General features: G+C 38.2%; 1 protein-coding gene across 3 annotated transcripts in view; it reads left to right on the top strand.

Annotated features, from left to right (window-relative positions):
• LOC100254145 (uncharacterized) overlaps positions 1-17946 on the top strand; it is a 66154-nt gene that overhangs the window by 4280 nt on the left and 43928 nt on the right. For all 3 annotated transcript variants that reach the window (XM_010657676.3, XM_002267855.4, XM_010657674.3), the window contains exons 2-3: positions 13776-14059; positions 14161-14355. In XM_010657676.3, coding sequence (XP_010655978.1) covers positions 13776-14059; positions 14161-14355 — 479 coding nt within the window. The remainder of the gene's footprint in view (positions 1-13775; positions 14060-14160; positions 14356-17946) is intronic.

Here is a 17946-nt window from a genome sequence, read left to right as displayed (position 1 = left end):
TGAAGACCCCCTGGAGACCGAACTGCCGCTTTGCATGGTTCTCAAGGATGGACGTTCCTTCTCTCTGCCAGGTAATAAAGGGGCCAGTTGCCAAGAGGGAGGGATAGGGGTGGTATCCCTTCGGTCTCGAGAAGGTGAGGTCCAGACGCCACATCTTCAGATTATTGGAGTAGGAGAAAAGGAAAACGACAAATCCCCTTGGATAAATAAGAAATTCCTAGGCTTCTGCAACTCGGTGGGGGTCTCGATTGAAGGTTTTGAGGAGGATATTTTGAGAATTCTCAAGGAGATTGAGAATAGGAGATGCTTCATCAGGAAGTCTAATGAGAAAAAAAGAGGCACATTGTCGGGTTCAAGGAAGGAAAGAGAGTTGAAGAAGCTCGTCAGCACCATTAACTATGATGGAGTGGCTGGAAGAGAGACAGAGGAAGGGGAGTTGGGAAGGCAAATGACCGTGGTTCCTTATGAAGCTTAGAGTACTATCCTGGAATGTTAGAGGCATGCATGACCCAGATAAAAGGATGGTCATCAAGTCGATGGTGAGAAAACACAAGCCAGATTTGGTTTGTCTTCAAGAGACAAAGATGAAGGAAATGTCTGATAGGGTTGTCAAGAGTGTGGGAATTGGGAGGAATTTAGGTTGGGTGTCTTTAGATGCTAGGGGTGCTAGTAATGTGGGATAAAAGAGTTTTGGAAGGGTTGGAGTTCGAAGTGGGGTCTTTTTCTATCTCTTGTCGTTTTAGAAATTGTGAAGAGGGCTTTGTGTGGGTTTTCTCTGGGTTATATGGTCTGAGCAAAGGAAGGGAGAGGAGGGAGTTGTGGGAGGAGTTAGCCGCAATCAAGGGGCTGTGGAATGATCCCTGGTGCATAGCAGGGGATTTTAATGTAGTGCGGTTCCCAGCTGAAACGAGCAATGGAAGGCAAATGTCAACTGCGATGAGAGAGTTTTCAAGCTTTATCGAAGAGTTTGAACTAGTTGACCCACCTCTGAGGGGTGGAGCTTTCACTTGGATAGGAGGGGAAGGAGGGGCCCTTAAGGCTCGATTAGATCGTTTTCTGTTCTCAGGAGACTGGGAGGAACGAGTGACCGGGGCAATACAATGTCTTCTGACTAGACCTGTTTCTGACCATTGTCCAATTCTGTTGGACTGTGGTGGGGTGAGAAAAGGTAAAAGCCCGTTTAGGTTTGAGAACATGTGGCTAAGGGTGGAAGGATTTATGGATAAAGTTAAAGAATGGTGGTAGTCTTACATTTTTAGGGGGAGTCCAAGCTTTGTGATAGCGAAGAAGCTTCAGGCTTTGAAACACGACCTGAAGTTGTGGAATAAAGAATCCCTTGATGATGTTTCAGTTAAGAAGAATGCAGCTTGGGAGAAGTTAAAATATTGGGACAATTTAGAAAGTCTTGGCTCTCTCTCTGAGGAAGATAGGAGGAGTCAAGGGGCAGCCAGAGACGAATTTAATCATTGTGCCATCCTCGAAGAAATCTCTTGAAGGCAGAAGTCAAGGGCCCTTTGGCTGAAGGAGGGAGATAGCAACACCAAGTTTTTCCATCGGATGGCTAATGCTAGGAGAAGGGGAAACTTTATCAATAGCCTAACAGTTAGGGGTATTAGGCTGAGTAAAGAGGAGGAGCTTAAAGAAGGGATTGGGTCTTACTTTAAGTCTATGTTTGAGGACCCCATAGTGAGAAGACCAGAAGTGGAGTCTGGTCTATTTAATACTCTTGATTCCTTGGATAATGATATTTTGGAGAGGCAATTCTCGATTGAGGAGGTGCTCAGAGCTCTCTCTAATCCGGGGGGAGACAAAGCGCCAGGGCCGGATGGCTTTATGCTGGCTTTCTGGAAGACCTGCTGGCCTGTTGTTGGGGGGGAAGTGATGCAAGTCTTTGAGGAGCTCCACTCGCAGAATGTGATCTTTCGAAGCCATAATGCAACCTTCTTAGTGCTGATCCCGAAGAAAGAGGGGGCTAGTGATGTGCAGGATTATAGACCAATCAGTCTAGTGGGGAGTCTTTATAAAATTATTGCTAAAGTTCTAGCAAATAGATTGAAAGGAGTAATGGGAAAATTGGTTTCGAATAGTCAGAATGCTTTTGTAGAAGGGAGGCAGATTTTAGACGCTGTTTTGGTGGCTAATGAGGCGATAGACTCAAGGAAGAGAAGTGTTGGGACAGGCTTAGTGTGCAAATTGGACATTGAGAAGGCTTATGACCACGTAAACTAGAGGTTCCTCATGTCAGTCTTGGAGAAGATGGGTTTTGGTCCAAAATGGCGTAAATGGATTTTTTTGTTGCATATCGACTGTGAGAATGGCAGTGTTAGTGAATGGTACTCCCACAGATTTCTTCTCAACGTTTAGGGGCCTAAGGCAAGGTGATCCACTCTCACCTTATTTGTTTGTGCTGATCATGGAAGCGCTCAGTAGTTTAATTTCAAGAGCTGAAGAGAATGGTTTTATTAGGGGCTTCAAGGCAACGGGAAGACGAGGAGAAGGGGTGTCAGTCTCCCACCTATTGTTTGCTGATGATACTCTCCTTTTTTGTGAGGATTATAGGGATCAGCTGATTTTTTGGAAGTGAGTTGTTATCTGCTTTGAAGTAGTCTCAGGTCTAAAAATTAATTTGCAGAAAAGCAAAATTATTCCAATTGGGGGAGTGGAAGAGGTGGATAGAGCTGCTGCAGTTTTCGGGTGTAAAGTGGGGAATCTCCCTACGAATTATCTAGGCCTACCTCTTGGAGCATCCCACAAGTCGTGTAGAGTTTGGGATGGGGTAGAAGAAAGATTCAAGTGAAAGTTAGCTATGTGGAAAAAACAATATCTCTCTAAGGGAGGTCGTCTTACCCTCATAAAGAGCACACTCTCAAATCTCCCTATCTACTTCATGTCTCTTTTTGTTATCCCAAGGAAAGTGAGACTCAGATTGGAAAAAATTCAAAGGGAGTTCTTGTGGGGAGATATGGAGGAAAGAAGGAAGATCCACTTGGTGAGATGGGAGGTTATTTGTAAAGATAAGAGGCATGGAGGGTTGGGGTTAAGGTACTTGAAGGATTTCAATCATGCTTTGCTCGGAAAATGGCTATGGAGATTTCCTATAGAAAGAGAGAGTTTTTGGAGAAGAGTCATTGTTGGTAAATTTGGGGAGGTACAAGGTGGGTGGACCACTAGAGAGGTGAGAGAGTCTTATGGGACAGGCCTTTGGAAGGACATTAGGAAGGGTTGGGAGGAATTCTTTCTCAGAACTAGGATTCATATTGGAAATGGGGGACAAACCAGATTTTGGTGGGACATGTGGGTAGGAGATTCTAAGCTAAAGGATCTCTTCCCTTTGCTGTTTGGAATTGCAGCTAATAATTCTGCAATAGTGGCTGATCTGTGGGGAAGACAAGAAGGTGGAGGTGGGGGTTGGGAGGTGCACTTTAGAAGACCCTTTCAAGATTGGGAGTTAGAGGAGGTGAACCGCTTTTTGGGTTACATTTCTGCAGTAAGGGTGCAAGAAGGGGAGGATTTTCTGGTTTGGAAAATTGAGAGAAAAGGAACGTTTAAGGTAAATTCTTATTATAGGTCTTTGAAGGAAGACAATAGCCCTGTATTTCCAGAAAAGGAGGTTTGGGGTTCGTATGCCCCTTTAAGAACTCGTTTTTTTGCTTGGGAAGCAGTTTGGGGTAAAATTTCCACTATAGATATGCTAATAAGGAGGGGTTGGTCTATGGCTAATAGATGCAACCTGTGCAAAGAAAATGAGGAAACAGCGAACCACATCCTAATTCATTGTGGTAAGACAAGGGATCTTTGGAACTTATTGTTTTCTTCGTTTGGGATGGTGTGGGTGCTCCCGGATTCTGTGAGAAATTTGTTTCTTGAGTGGAAAATGAAAGGCATGGGGAAGAAAAGGAGTGTAGTTTGGAAAATGGCGCCTATTTGTCTATTTTGGTGTATTTGGGGAGAGCGAAATCGAAAAACCTTCCTAGAGGAAGAGATGACAAATAGGAGCTTGAGGAAACTTTTTCTTCGGTCCCTGCTTGAATGGTCTCAACAATTTGTGGACTTGGACTTGGACTATCTCTCTTTTCGGAATTTGTTGGGTGATAGGGTTGTTGTTTAGCTAATCCTTATTAGACTTTATTTTTTTCTTGTTGCCTTGTTTTGGGCCTTCTTTGTATACAGCCTATGTACTTAGGGAGCGCCCCCTATTTTCTGGCGTTTTTTTAATCTAATGGTTCTCTTTGTCTATCAAAAAAAAGAAAGGGGAGGTAATGAAGAGAAATGTGATTTTTTTATTTTTTATAAAGGAATCTTGAGTTCTTTTATTTATTTATTTTTATTTTATATTTTTGGTTCCTAAATGGTGGAATTTTTTTGTTTGATTGTCCAAGAAGTATAGGAAAAAAAATAAAAAATCATTATTTTTTTTTAATTTTACAAAAATATTTTTTGAAAATTTAAATTTTATTTTTATTTTTTAATCTTTTTGATTGCTGAAGGAGTGGGATTTTTTTTTTTATTGAGAAAATTAAGAAAAATATGATATATATTTTTTTAAAAGAATTTTGCATTCGGTATAATTTTGGTGGCTAAATATTGGAAATTTTCTTTTTGATTGCCTAGAAAGGGAAGAAAACAAAATAGCAGACACATTTCTTTTCAAAAAATTCAATTTGTTTGTATTTGATTGTTGAGAAAGTGGAAGAACAATTAGAAAATGCTTTACTTTATTATATTAACAAATTCATTCTTTATAGAGTTTGATTCCAAAGAATTCTGACATCTCTTGTTTAGTTGTTGAAAGTGGAGATTTTTGATTGGTAGTTGTGAAAATGATGAGAAGAAACAAAATGAAGTTTCTTTTCCTTTCCCTACTTTTTCTTTTTGTGCGTTTTGGTTGTTAAGAATGTGTGGTTTTCCATCTAGTTGTAGAGAAATTGATGGAAATGAAATTAGTATGATTTGTTTTTAGTTTGATAGCTATAAGTAGTGAATTTTTTATTTGGTTGCCTAAAAGGTGGAGAAATCAAGAGCAAATTTTATTTCGTATATTGTGTTTTGTATTTTTTTTTTTTTTTTTTTTGTGTTTGGATGTCCAAAAAGTGGAGGAAATATTAAAAATTGGGTATTAATTTTTTTGTTTTTAAATTCTACTCATGTCATTGTCAAACAATGAAATAGGAAGAAAAAGTCATTGTCACACCTTGATTTTTAAAATATCCTAACATAAGAAGAAAATTGAGAAATCCATTCTGAAGTTCATATGAGAGAAAAAAGCCCTTGAGGCCTGACTCAAGTGGTAAAGGGATGGAGAGGGTTTGTGGGAGGTTCCAGGTTCAAGTCTCAATGCGGACAAAATTTACCTATCACAATATATATATATGAGAGAAAATGGAATACCCATTCCTAGTTTTCCATTTCAAACCAACTAATTACAGTTTTGTGGTTTTTGTTTCCTTTTGTTCTACTTCCTTTTCATTTTGTCTAAACTCACTTTCCTTTTCTTTTTGTCTAACTCACTTCCCTTTTCTTTGTGAGTCATGGAAACATCTCCATTCACGGGTTCAAATTCCACATTATTGAGAAAGAAGAAGATAGAGAAAATATTATTCATTCTCATTGATGATGATGAATATTTACATACAAATACATTTGAGTTCTACAATAATTCAAACTCTATCTCCTACTCTAATTCAAACTAATAGTAGACTTCTACTCTAATTCAAACCTTATTCCCTACTCTAATTCAAACAAATGGTAGACTTCTACTCTAATTCAAACTCTATATTCTATTTTAATTCAAACTAATAATAAATAGATAAATACTAATATTTAAATTAGGGATAAACAATATTCCCATATTCTCGATGCTCTTGAGGCCTGGCTCAAGTGGTAAAGGGATGGGGAGGGTTTGTGGGAGGTTCCAAGTTCAAGTCCGAATGGGGATAAAAATTTACCTATAAAAAGAGAAAATATTGCCAGATTCTCAACTCTCCTTAAGTTGGTGCATAAGTAGCTATCATGCTCAACTTGTTTGTTAGATGTTTCAAAAATTGGTTAATGAAGTTTGTTGGTTAGGATGTCAGCCAGTTATTAGGTAGTTGGAACAAATGGTATGCATATATTACCAACTTCAAGTTTTTCCTGTATGAAATATCTATTTATCTCCACATGTTTAGTCCTATTATGTTGAACTGAATTATGTGCAATACTAATTGCAGTTTTATTATCACAATAAAGTTTCAAATGGTAGATTGTTGGCTGTCTCAGCTTTCTTAGGATATGCTTAAGTCACAACACTTCACAAACCCATGTGCCATCACTCTTAATTATGCCTCAACACTACTTCTAGCTACCACATTCTTTTTTTACTCTTCCAAGTAACCAGATTTCCCTAGATAAATGTGCAATACCCTAAGGTTGATTTCCTATCAATTACTAAGCTAACCCGGTTTGCATTCGTGTATACTTCAACTCTTTGTTGCTCGTTCTTCTTAAAAAATAGTCCTTTTCCTGGTGTATTCTTGGTTAGGATAATGTCATCTAGATACACAATGAGAATAGCAATTTTCCCATCATATGAGTGCTTTTTGAACAAAGTGTGATTTGATTGAGTCCTTAAGAGTATCCATGCTTCTTAATTGCTTTCGTGAATCTTTCAAACCAGACTCATGGTGATTGTTTGAGACTATATAGAGACTTCCGTGGCCTACAGACTTGGGGGAATCTCCATGTAAACCTCATCCTTTAAATCCCCATTAAGGAAAACATTTTTGATATCTAATGAGTGAAGAGGCCAATCTAAATTAGCTACCAAGGATAGTAGCACACATATGGTATTTAGTTTTGCCATTGGAGCAAAAGTCTCTTGGTAGTCGATTCCATAGGTTTGAGGAAATCCTTTAACAACTAGTCTTGCTTTGTAGTGATCTGTACTGCCATCAATCTTGTATTTGACAATGAAAATCCATTTGCATCCCACAAGTTGTTTTCCTTCAAGTAGCTTTAAGAGTTCCCACGTTCCATTTTTCTTAAGGGCACAAATTTCATCTCCAATGGCTACTCTCCATTCAGGTGTTTCTAGTTCTTCCTGGATATTTTTAGAATTTCAATACTAGAAAGATTAGTGGTAAAAGCACAATACATTGGAGATATTTTTTCATAAAATATGAAATTGGAAATTGGGTGTTGAGTACATGTCCCAACTCCTTTTCTCAATGCAATGAGAATACCAAGATTATCACTAGGATTCTGATCATGTATTGAGTTACCTAGAACAAAATTAGGCTTGTCTTGGCTCAGATGGGACTCATAGTCTTGTTTTGAAAGTGTAGAAGGTTTTTTCTCCTTTTGAGTTTCTTGTCTCCTTGAATAAACACCTAACTCTTTGTGATTGACAAGTTGTGTGGGGGATGAGAATCTGAATCTATATTTAGAGTGGGTATGATAGTATGAGACTCATACTCTACATTTTAAGTGAGTATGAGTTTGATTTTTTGTGGAGGAGAAAGTGGTGTGTTCTATGGGGTAGCATCTTCGAGTGGAGTAGAAGGTGGTGTGTTCGATGGGGCAACATCTTTTAGTGGCTAAAATCGATATTCTTGAGTGATGGCTAAATTCTTCCCCTGAATATGAGTTTTAAGGTAGAATGGTGTGTTTTCGAAGTATGTGACATCCATGGAGTTGTAGAATTTTCAGGTAGTGGGAGAGTAGCGTTTGTAACCTTTTTGGTTTGCGGAATAGCCAAGAAAGATGTACTTGATGGCTTTTGGGTCAAGTTTGTTGTAGTGCTTTTGGTAAATATGAACAAATGCAGAACATCCAAAAATTTTAAAGGGTTAGGAAGAGATGGTTCAAGTTTGAGGATAGGTTTGTGTGAGGATTTGTTGAGGTGTGTCTACATAGGAACTTTGATGGATTATGCCGTTATTTGGTAGATAATGTCCCAAAATTGATTAGAAATGTTCTCTAACATTATCGATTCTAAGGACTTGGATTTTTGTTTGGAACTAGGTTTGGATCATGGAATGGAGTTTATTTAATATTGTACTAGTTTCTAATTTTTCTTTCATGAGGAATATCTATGTGATTCTAGTGTGATCACCAACCAATGATACAAACCATCGAGGTCTTGAAACATTATTTACTTTGGAGGGCCCCTAAATATCACTATGAATTACTGAGAAAGGATACAATGATTTGTATAGTTGAGATGGGTAAGTATTTCAAACATACTTTGAAAATTGACAAATCTCACATTGGAAAATTGAAGGGTTTTTATTATGAAATAACGAGGGAAACCCTATCAAAATGAAATAATGAGGGAAACAATTTTGCTAAGTACAAGAAATTAAGATGACCTAATCTATAGTGCTATAACATGATTGCATTATCATTATTGGAACTAAGACTTTAAAAATCCTATTGGATTTCCTAATTAAGGTAGGAGCAAAACTTGCAGGTTGAGTTTGCTCTTCAAGAGAGTCATCGATTTTGAAATGATGGAGTCCTGCACACTCCTTAGTAGTGCCAATTATCTTCCTTGAGCCTAAGTCCTGAAATTCACGGTGAGTGGGAAAAAATTAAATAACACATTTAAGTTCCTTTGTAAGTTTTATGATGGACAACAAGTTATAAGAAAGATTAGGGACCAACTGAATTGATTTCAAGGTTAGATAGTTAGAGATAACCATTGAACCTATAATCGCCATAGTGGATAGGGACTAATCAAGAATTCAAACTTTATAATTCTTAGAACAAGGATTATAGAGGTGAAATAAGATGACATTACCAATCATGTGATTAGAAGTAACTGAATCAATAATTCTAGTGCTAGATTTCTTTGTTTGGACATTGAGAGACCTAAAGAATTTACCTTTCTATGCTACTATTCCTATTCCAAGCTTGGGTGGCATAGAACAAGGTTGTGATTGTTCGAGAAGCTTTTGGAGGAGGTCCAATTGTTCTTTGCTGAAGAGGGTTGTTTGAGAGTTCAGATGATCATCACTAGTGGCGTAGAACATGAAGTTCTTTTGATAGGAAACCACGCAAGAATATATTGATAGAAAAAAAAGTACAAAAGAAGGATGAGGAATCCTCCTGCCAAAAGTAAAACTAAACAACATGAAAAAATAACAATACACTAGGCCGTCCCATTGGAACTATTGGATCTACACACTGATAGCCAATCAAGTTGTAATACGTTAAGGGGGATGCCCTTAAAACCCGCTGAACAAAACGCCTAAAAGGACACAAGGAAATGAATGGAATCCCAAAGATCCCCTGAATTCCTAGCTTTGTCCTCAAATATCCTAACATTTCTTTCCCGCTACACAACCCAGATTAACACTATACTCGCTTTTTGCCATAGAATTACCCCTCTCTTGGACTTGCCAAATCCTTTGTAATTGATGAACATCATGTCTGAAATGCTTTTTGGAGGTACCCAATCCATCTTGGCTAGCTGAAAAAGTCTGTGCCACAACCCCAACGTCACTGAACAATGGAGGAAGAGATGATCTACTGATTCTCCTTGTTCCATACACAACTTACATATGTCAGGGCTAAGAGCTTTGTGGGGTCTCCTCAATTGTAGCAAGTCATTGGTATTTACCTTCTTATGTGTCACAAGCCAGACAAAGGCCTTAACTTTGAAAGGGACTTGAGATTTCCAAACAAACTTAGTGGGGAAAAATGGAGATAAATCAGGCATTTGGGACAGGGCTGTAAAGAAAGACTTGACTGTGAACAAACCTGAAGACAATAAGGACCATGATCTCGTGTCTGAAGCAGAAGTGGATAAGTTCATACAATCTAGAGAGTGCATGAGGCGTTCTAAATCTTCTATCTTAGAATCGGTTAGATTACGACGGAAATTAAAGTTCCATGAGAAAAGGCGGGACGAACCGAGAATTGAAGATATTGGAATATTTTTATCCATTACTACTCAAAATAGTCTTGGATATTGATCTTTTAAAATTTGGTCCCCCCACCACAAATCTTCCCAAAAGCGAATTCTTTCCCCATCTCCCACGATAAACCAAGTATACTTGGAAAAATCCTGAAAGCCTTGTGCAATGGTCTTCAAGGACAGCGGTGTGACCATTTGACTATAGTATTGGCATCCCAACCATTTGAGTGTGTCCCGTATATGCTAAGAATGACCTGATGCCAAAGAGATGTACTCTCCCTAGGGAACCTCCACAACCATTTCCCTAGAAGAGCACGATTCCTTAAAGGAATCTTCCCAATCCCCAAACCCCCTTTAACCCTCGGCTTGCACACTGCTTCCCGCCTAACAAGATGATCTCTTTTGCCTTCCCTAACCCCCGACCATAGAAAGTCCTTTTGCATCCTCTCGACTTTTGCAGCCACTGAAGCTGGAATCTTAAACAAAGAAAGGAAGTAGCTAGGGATACGGGAAAGGCAAGAGTGTAGGAGAGTTATCCTACCACCAAAAGATAAGTAAGCCTTTTGCTATCCATCTAATATCCTAGAGATTCTCTCAATCACTGGATCCCAAAATCCACAAGCAGTTGGATTCCCTCCCAAAGGAAGACCCAGATAAAGAATGGGCCAATCTAAAGCCTTGCAGTCAAGCATCAATGCTAACCTAGAGAGATGATTCTGATCAAGGTTGATGCCAAAAAGATTACTCTTGTCAAGATTGACCTTAAGCCCAAAGATTTGACCAAACACTAACAATAAACTCTTAAGAGTTTGCAATTCTTCCTCTCTAGGGTTAGCAAATAGGATAGTATCATCTGCGAATTGCAGATGTGACACCCTACATCTATTTCTACCTTACCCTGAAGCCCTCCATCAAATTTCTTTCCTCAGCTTTCAACAACATTCTACTCAACACATTTGCAACAATAGTGAATAGGAAAGGGGATAAAGGGTCACCTTGTCTTAAACCTCTAGATGCCTTGACCCACCCTTTAGCATTACCGTTCACTAGAATAGCATAAGAGACCGACGACAGACAACCTCTCATCCAACTCCTCTATTTAGAACTAAAACCCTTCTTCTCCAACACGTGATCTAAAAAATCCCATTTCACATGGTCATAAGCCTTTTCAAAGTCTATCTTGAATACAACTCCCTCCTCCCTTGATCGCTTTTTCTCGTCCACAATCTTATTGGCTATAAGAACTGCATCCAGAATTTGTCTCTCTTGAACAAAAACACCTTGAGTGGAGTGGATGGTCTCATGTAGAACTCCTCTTAGACGCCCTGACAATACTTTTGCTATTATCTTATATAGACAAGTGATCAGACTAATAGGTCTAAAATCCGAAATCTTCTTTGACTGACTCTTTTTAGGCAAAAGGACTATGAAGGAAGCATTGGTGTTTTGATTAATAATCCCACTATTGTGAAACTCTGCAAACACCCTCACTAAGTCTTCCTTGATCACATCCCAACAATCCTGAAACACTACTATGGTGAAACCATCAGGCCCCGACGCCTTATCCCTATCTAACTGAAAGATGGCATTAAAGATCTTTACTTCAGCGAAAGGGGAATCCAACCTAGAAGCACTCTCTTCTGAAATAGGGGACCAATCAATACCTTCTACTCTCCATGACTCACCAGGAGGACTCGAGTAGAGTTTTTTGAAATATTACTATATCTCCTCTGTGATGCTCTCGGAATTGTCCAATACCAAACCTCTTTCATTCTCCAAGAATTTGATGAAGTTCTTGTTTCGTTTCCCATTAGCCACTTTGTGAAACAACTTTGAGTTACAATCCCCATCCTTAACCCATTTTACCTTAGAACATGAAGTTCTGACCAATCTTATTCTCCATTATGTTGATTAGTCATGACATTATCATTTTATTCTTGGATCTCCATATTTTGAACTTTGGATACAGTTATGGCCCTAGTGAGGTAATCATCCTTGCCTTTTCCACTCACAAACATCATGAGCGATTGTGTCCATTGAAGAAAGGTCTTCCCATTTAATTTGTGACCTGTGACGGGCTAAATAGAGCTCTTAGAGTTGTCATGGTTGCTGGAAATAACCATTTGTTAGGTAGATGTGGCGTCAGAGGTGGATGCGATTCTCTCATAAACTCAAGAATGAAAGTGAACTTGTTTTAAGAGTTTTGCATTAAACGCAAAGTGTAAGGACCTTGTGTTTAATAACTTTTAGGCTAATTGCACATTAAGAATATAAATTATATATATATATATATATATATATATATATATATATATATATATATATATATATCATGTTGAAATCTCTAGTTTGCAAAAAATAAATTTTCCATATGATGGAAATTAGAAACATTGCAAACTATGAAATTGGGCAATTCAAGCCTTGAATGCTTGAGATCCTATTAAGCTCTCTAGAATGGTTCCAATGCTTAAGTTGCTTTGGCTAGTGCTTGCATGCTCTAGGCACTTGAATGGAAGATATGAGCTCTAACGCATGCAATCTTAAAATTCTTTTTTATTTTTTTCAAATAAAATTAAACAATCAATTATTAATTCCCTTAATTCTACTTTATGCTACTTGTAAGAGTCATTACCATGGTTGATTCTGCAACAACTCGAGTCTTCAATGGAAAGTAACTCACAGGAAAATGTAAATTCCTAAACCATAATGGATGAAACATTTACGTTGAAGAATGGATAACGGTCTCGAGTGGGTTTTTGACAAGGTGATCTGTTTTCTCCTTTTTCTCTGCACACTAGTAGCATATGTAGAATGATGACTAGGGTTGAGGATGGAGGAATTTTTCTTGATGGGTAAGAATAATCTCAAGGTATCTCGTTGTAGTTTGCAATAGCTAGGATGCTAATAGTATTAATACAGAGTCGCTTTGAAGCCTATAGAAAGCAATTGCTTGAGGTTTCTATGATTTTTTTCTCTTGGTATACTTGGTTATCAGTTTAGGATAATTCCAACATTAATTTTTGGGAAGACCTGTTATGGAATGATCAATTGCTTTATGCTCTCTGTCCTAACCTCTATTTGGTCTTGAAGTTTTCCAGCTCTCACTTATCTTGAATTCTAGATCATTCCTTTTCGTCTCCTTGAAATTTTAAGTTTCATGATAACTTATCTGCCTAGGAAATTGATGATCTTATCACTCATTTTTTTTTAGTAGGCGATAATCTTAACACTTGTATACCTTTGTTGCTTCATGCTTATTGATTATTCTCAAGCTCAAATTAGATGGAGGTTCATTCAGCAATCGAAGATAACTTGGGATCAATGGTATTTTAAGAGATCATCGTGGTTTTGTGGTTAGGGCCTTCTCCAAACATGCTAGGGAAGGGTTAGCCATTGAGGCTGAGAGCCAACCTCATTGGATTGGGTATCGCAAGCACGTTAGGCTTCAACAATCTTATGGTGGTGGGAAACTTAAAGTTGGTGATAGCATGGTAAGTTAGTTCCATGGAAATTCAAGTCCATACTGTGTAAAACCAGGGACATTACTAGAGCATTGGGTTGTCCTTCTTTTGGAGTCCTTAGATGGCTGACCACACTACAAATTGTTCGTCTAAGCAAGGAGCTTAAAATCCTTTATAGGGTTGCTTTGTGGCCTTGATATGCACTTTTGCTTTGATGTGTCTCTTTGTTCATGTTTCTTATGACATTTTTCTCCTTTCTAAAGGAAAACTTATTCTTCTTGTATTGTTATAATCATTTTCTATGAAATGGATGGTCTATTTCCAATCGAAAAAGGCATCTTAGTTTGTTGGTTTATAACCCGTTCCTCTTATTGAGATTATAACTGACAATTTTATATGACTGAGAACTCTCTTAGGTACCAAACACTTAGAAGACCAGATTTATGCTGACACGAGAGGACGAATCAAGGAGGATGATATATCTGCACCTGTACGTAGAGGGGCTTACTACTACTATAAGAGGACTTTGGCAGGAAAGGAGTATGTGCAGCATTGTAGGCGCCTTGTATCACCTGTTGAGGCCTTACCTTCTGTTTATGATACTATGCCAACTGGACCTGATGCTCCTCAAGAACATGTTATCTTGGATGAGAATACTAAAGCTCAAGAACATACATATTATAGCATTGGTGCTTTTAAGGTAAGAACATCTTATTTTGCTTACTTGGAGTTCTAATAGTCCGGTTTTCTCTTATTTAGTGTGCTCCTCTTTAAGGTTTCTTCTTCTTCTTCATCTTCTAGGTTAGTCCAAACAATAAGTTGGTTGCATATGCAGAAGACACCAAAGGTGATGAGATTTATACTGTTTATATCATTGATGCGGAGACTAGGACACCAGTGGGGAAGCCTCTGGTACGTATAACTTCAGATCTTGAATGGGCTGGTAATGAGGCTTTACTTTACATCACAATGGATGAGGTTCTTCGTCCTGACAAGGTATGATTATTCTAGTTGAAGTTCTTTGTTTGGGACTAGATCTGCCTCTAATTGCCTAATGAAAGGAGTCTGTCTTTTCTTTTTTCAATGTCATATTATTTAAATGTATATTTGGCTTCTAAAGTCGGTCCTAGTCTCATTATTGGTTGATGAGCAACCTTTGTCCGTATTACCTTCCCCTTGGGGAGATTTTGAGTTCCGTCATTGTAATGTTTTTGCACCAATGGATTTTTTTTTTCCCTATCAAAAATAAAAAATTGCGGGGAGTGCCTTTAAATGCAATGTTACAAGAAGTCCATAAGAAGGGATAGAAATGAAGTAAATCCCACAGTGTTTCCATCGTCCTCCACTTTCCCTCAAAGATCCTAACATTTCTCTTTTCCCACACAATCCAAGATAAAGTGAGGCAAACGATTTGTCAAAGGGCCTTGCCTCTAACGAAACTCCCCAAACTTCTAAAAGAGACGGCTATCATGTCCAATATGCTCCTAGGTGGAACCCAATTTATCTTGAATAGAATGAATAACTTGTGCCATTATACCAGAGTTATCAGACAATGTAGAAAAAGATGATCAATTGACTCTTCACTCCCCAATACATAAGATGCATCTTTTAGGGTTAAGGGATTTGTAAGGTCTTCTCAACTGTAGCATATTGTTAGTGTTCACCTTCTTGTGCGCCACTAACCATGCGAAAGCCTTAACCTTAGATGGAACTTCTTATTTCCATACAAATCTGGCTAAAAACAATAGGCTTGAAATTGATAAGTTGGACAAGGCTCACAAGTAAGATTTTAGTGAGACTAAATCTGAAGAGGAAAGAGACCAAGCTCTTGTATCTAGGACAGAAGGAGACAAGTGCACTTGGGTGAGTGAAGACATTAGCTTTAAACGCCTTTAATTTCTAAATTTGTGAGGTTGCAATGAAACTTTAAGTTCCAAGACAAATTCTAAATCTATGAGGTTGCAATGAAAGTTTAAGTTCCAAGACAAAGAAGAAGAAGAAGAAGAAGAAGAATTCCCAAGGATTGTTGAGATGATGGGATTTTTTAAAGTGGTGACATTGCAAAGATTCTTCCCAAGGATTGCTGAGATGATGAGATTTTTTTAAAGTGGTAACACTATAAAGATTTGTAAATTGTGAATAGAAAGGTTGATTTCCTACCATAAATCTTCCCAAATGAGTTCTTTTCCCATCACTGGCAACAAAATGGATATGTGGAGAAAAATCTTAGAAAACTTGTGCCATGGCCGTCCAAGGACATCGATGTGACCATTTGACCACAATGTTGACATCCCATCCATTTGGATGTGTCCCATAAATACTCGAAATAACCTGATGCCAAAGGACATAACTTTCCTTAAGGAACCTCTATAGTCATTTTCGTAATAGAGCATGATTTTGCATCATAGTCTTCCCAAACCCCAAACCTCCAGACTCCTTAGGTCTACACTATATGTCCCAACTTATTAGATGATCTTTTTTAGCCTCCCTAGCCCTTGAACAAAGAAAATCCCTTTGCAATTTCTCAATCTTTGAAGCTATTGATGCTGAAATCTTGAAAAGAAATAAGAAATAGCAAGGGATATGAGACAAGCAGGACTGAATTTCAAATTACTCTTCCCCTTAAAGACAAAAAAGCTTTTTTCCAACCATCCAATTTCCTTGAAATTCTATCAACCACTAAATCCTAAAATCCGCTTGTCAACGGATTCTCTCCTAAAGGAAGACCTAAATAAGATAAAGGTCAGTTTGAAACTTTACAACCTATGAAAATGGGTAATTAATTTCTCTCAATAATACAATATTACAACAAATTATATACACCTTTGCCATAGCAAAGTGGGAGGAAAAATAGGAAAGAATAAAAATCAGAAAGCAAAAAATCCTTACAAATCAGGAAACTAACCCCTATAAATCAAGAAACTAGTTCCTAGGCTAATATCCTATCTGATCACACCTATTATTCGAATATAATTCCCATAATTAGGAAATTTGTTTTCACACTCCCCCTCAAGCTAGTCAGTGGATATCATCTATTCCTAGCTTGTTAATGATTCTTTGAAATGACATGCCATTTAGTCAACACATCTACTAGTTGATTTCAAGTTGGTATATATGGCGTATAGATCAATCCACTGTCCAACTGCTCTTTTTTATGAAGTGCCTATCCACTTCATTGTGCTAGGTATGATCATGCTGAATTGGATTGTGAGCGATGTTATTTTTTGACTTATTGTCACAATAGAGACTCATAAGTTGCTCCCATTTAATCTCCAAATTGTCCAAAATTATTTTAATCCACAAGAATTCACAAACCCCCAATGCCTTTGCTCTAAATTTAGCCTCTGCACAGGTGGTTGTCAGGTCTCTAAATTCCCTCCAACAAATTATTTCTTACTTCTCTAGGTTACTAGAATCCCTCCAAGAAATGTGCAATAACTCGAGGTGGACCTTCTGTCCACTACTGAACCTGCATAGTCTGTTGTCCATGTAGGCCTCTAAAGACATTTTTTCTCCTTTTCTGAACAAGATTCCTTTACCTGGTGTCCTCTTGAGGTATTGTAGGACTTAAACCACTGCTTGAAGATGAACTTCCTTAGGATTGTGCATGAATTGGCTAACAACTCCAACTGTATAAGCTATATCTAGCTGAGTATGTGAAAGATAAATTAATTTTCCAACAAGCTTTTGATGCATTCTTTTATCCACCACAGTGTCTTCAAGTGCTTCTCCAAGCTTGTGATTTGACTCAATAAGGACCAGTGCCAAGGAGATGGCTCAGTTTCCCTTTTCCTTTAAGGAAAGTGCAAACAGATTGTGACCACCTCAAAAAAAATTTTCCATTCAATATGCTGCTTGGATATTCTGTTGGTCTCCAGATGAACCAATTCCATTCTCCACTATGGACATCTTGGGGCTGTTAATTTCTGACATTTCAGCAAAGAGGCTAAGACAAAATTAAAAGGAAAGCACGGTCCTTGTTTGCATCTCTACCTGCTGCAAAAGACTCATCCTTCCTTGAGTCCCATTGTAACTTCAAATCATTAATTTTTCCATTGAATGGACCTTTAAAAGAAGGAAGCAAACTTCTTGCATGAAGCCTTAAGAATTGTGAAGCTTGGTTTGCCAGAGAAGTGAAAACTAAGCTCTGGATCTTTGGATGTAAGGAAGCAGAAGGGTCAAACTTTAAAAGCAACGTCAACTAGTCGAAGATGGTCCTCACTAGGAAATTTAGGCTTATTTCTTTTGATTGGGTTGGTCTTCCTTTTAGTGAGGAAAGGTTAGCCTAGTCCCCCAAGTTATTGTGGCCTAACCTATATCTTGGGCTTCCTTCAAACAAGTGGGCTTGCTGCCCTTTTAATACAACCTGCTTACTGGACCGGCCCATTTGATTAAAAGGCCCACTACAATGCAAGGAACAATCACTATCCTTTTCACAACTGTTAGTAGATTTGAAATTTGAAAACTGCCTGGCGTGACATGGAATGGAACTATCCTCCACTTTCTCCCAACAAACCCCATGTGGCTTGAAGCGTGGCAACCTGTCAGCCCTTCAATCCTTCTCCAACCCCTCATAGTTGACACAAC

This window comes from Vitis vinifera, chromosome 10, assembly GCF_030704535.1.
Source record: "Vitis vinifera cultivar Pinot Noir 40024 chromosome 10, ASM3070453v1".
NCBI lineage: Eukaryota > Viridiplantae > Streptophyta > Magnoliopsida > Vitales > Vitaceae > Vitis > Vitis vinifera.
This window is presented reverse-complemented; position numbering and strand designations above follow the sequence as displayed.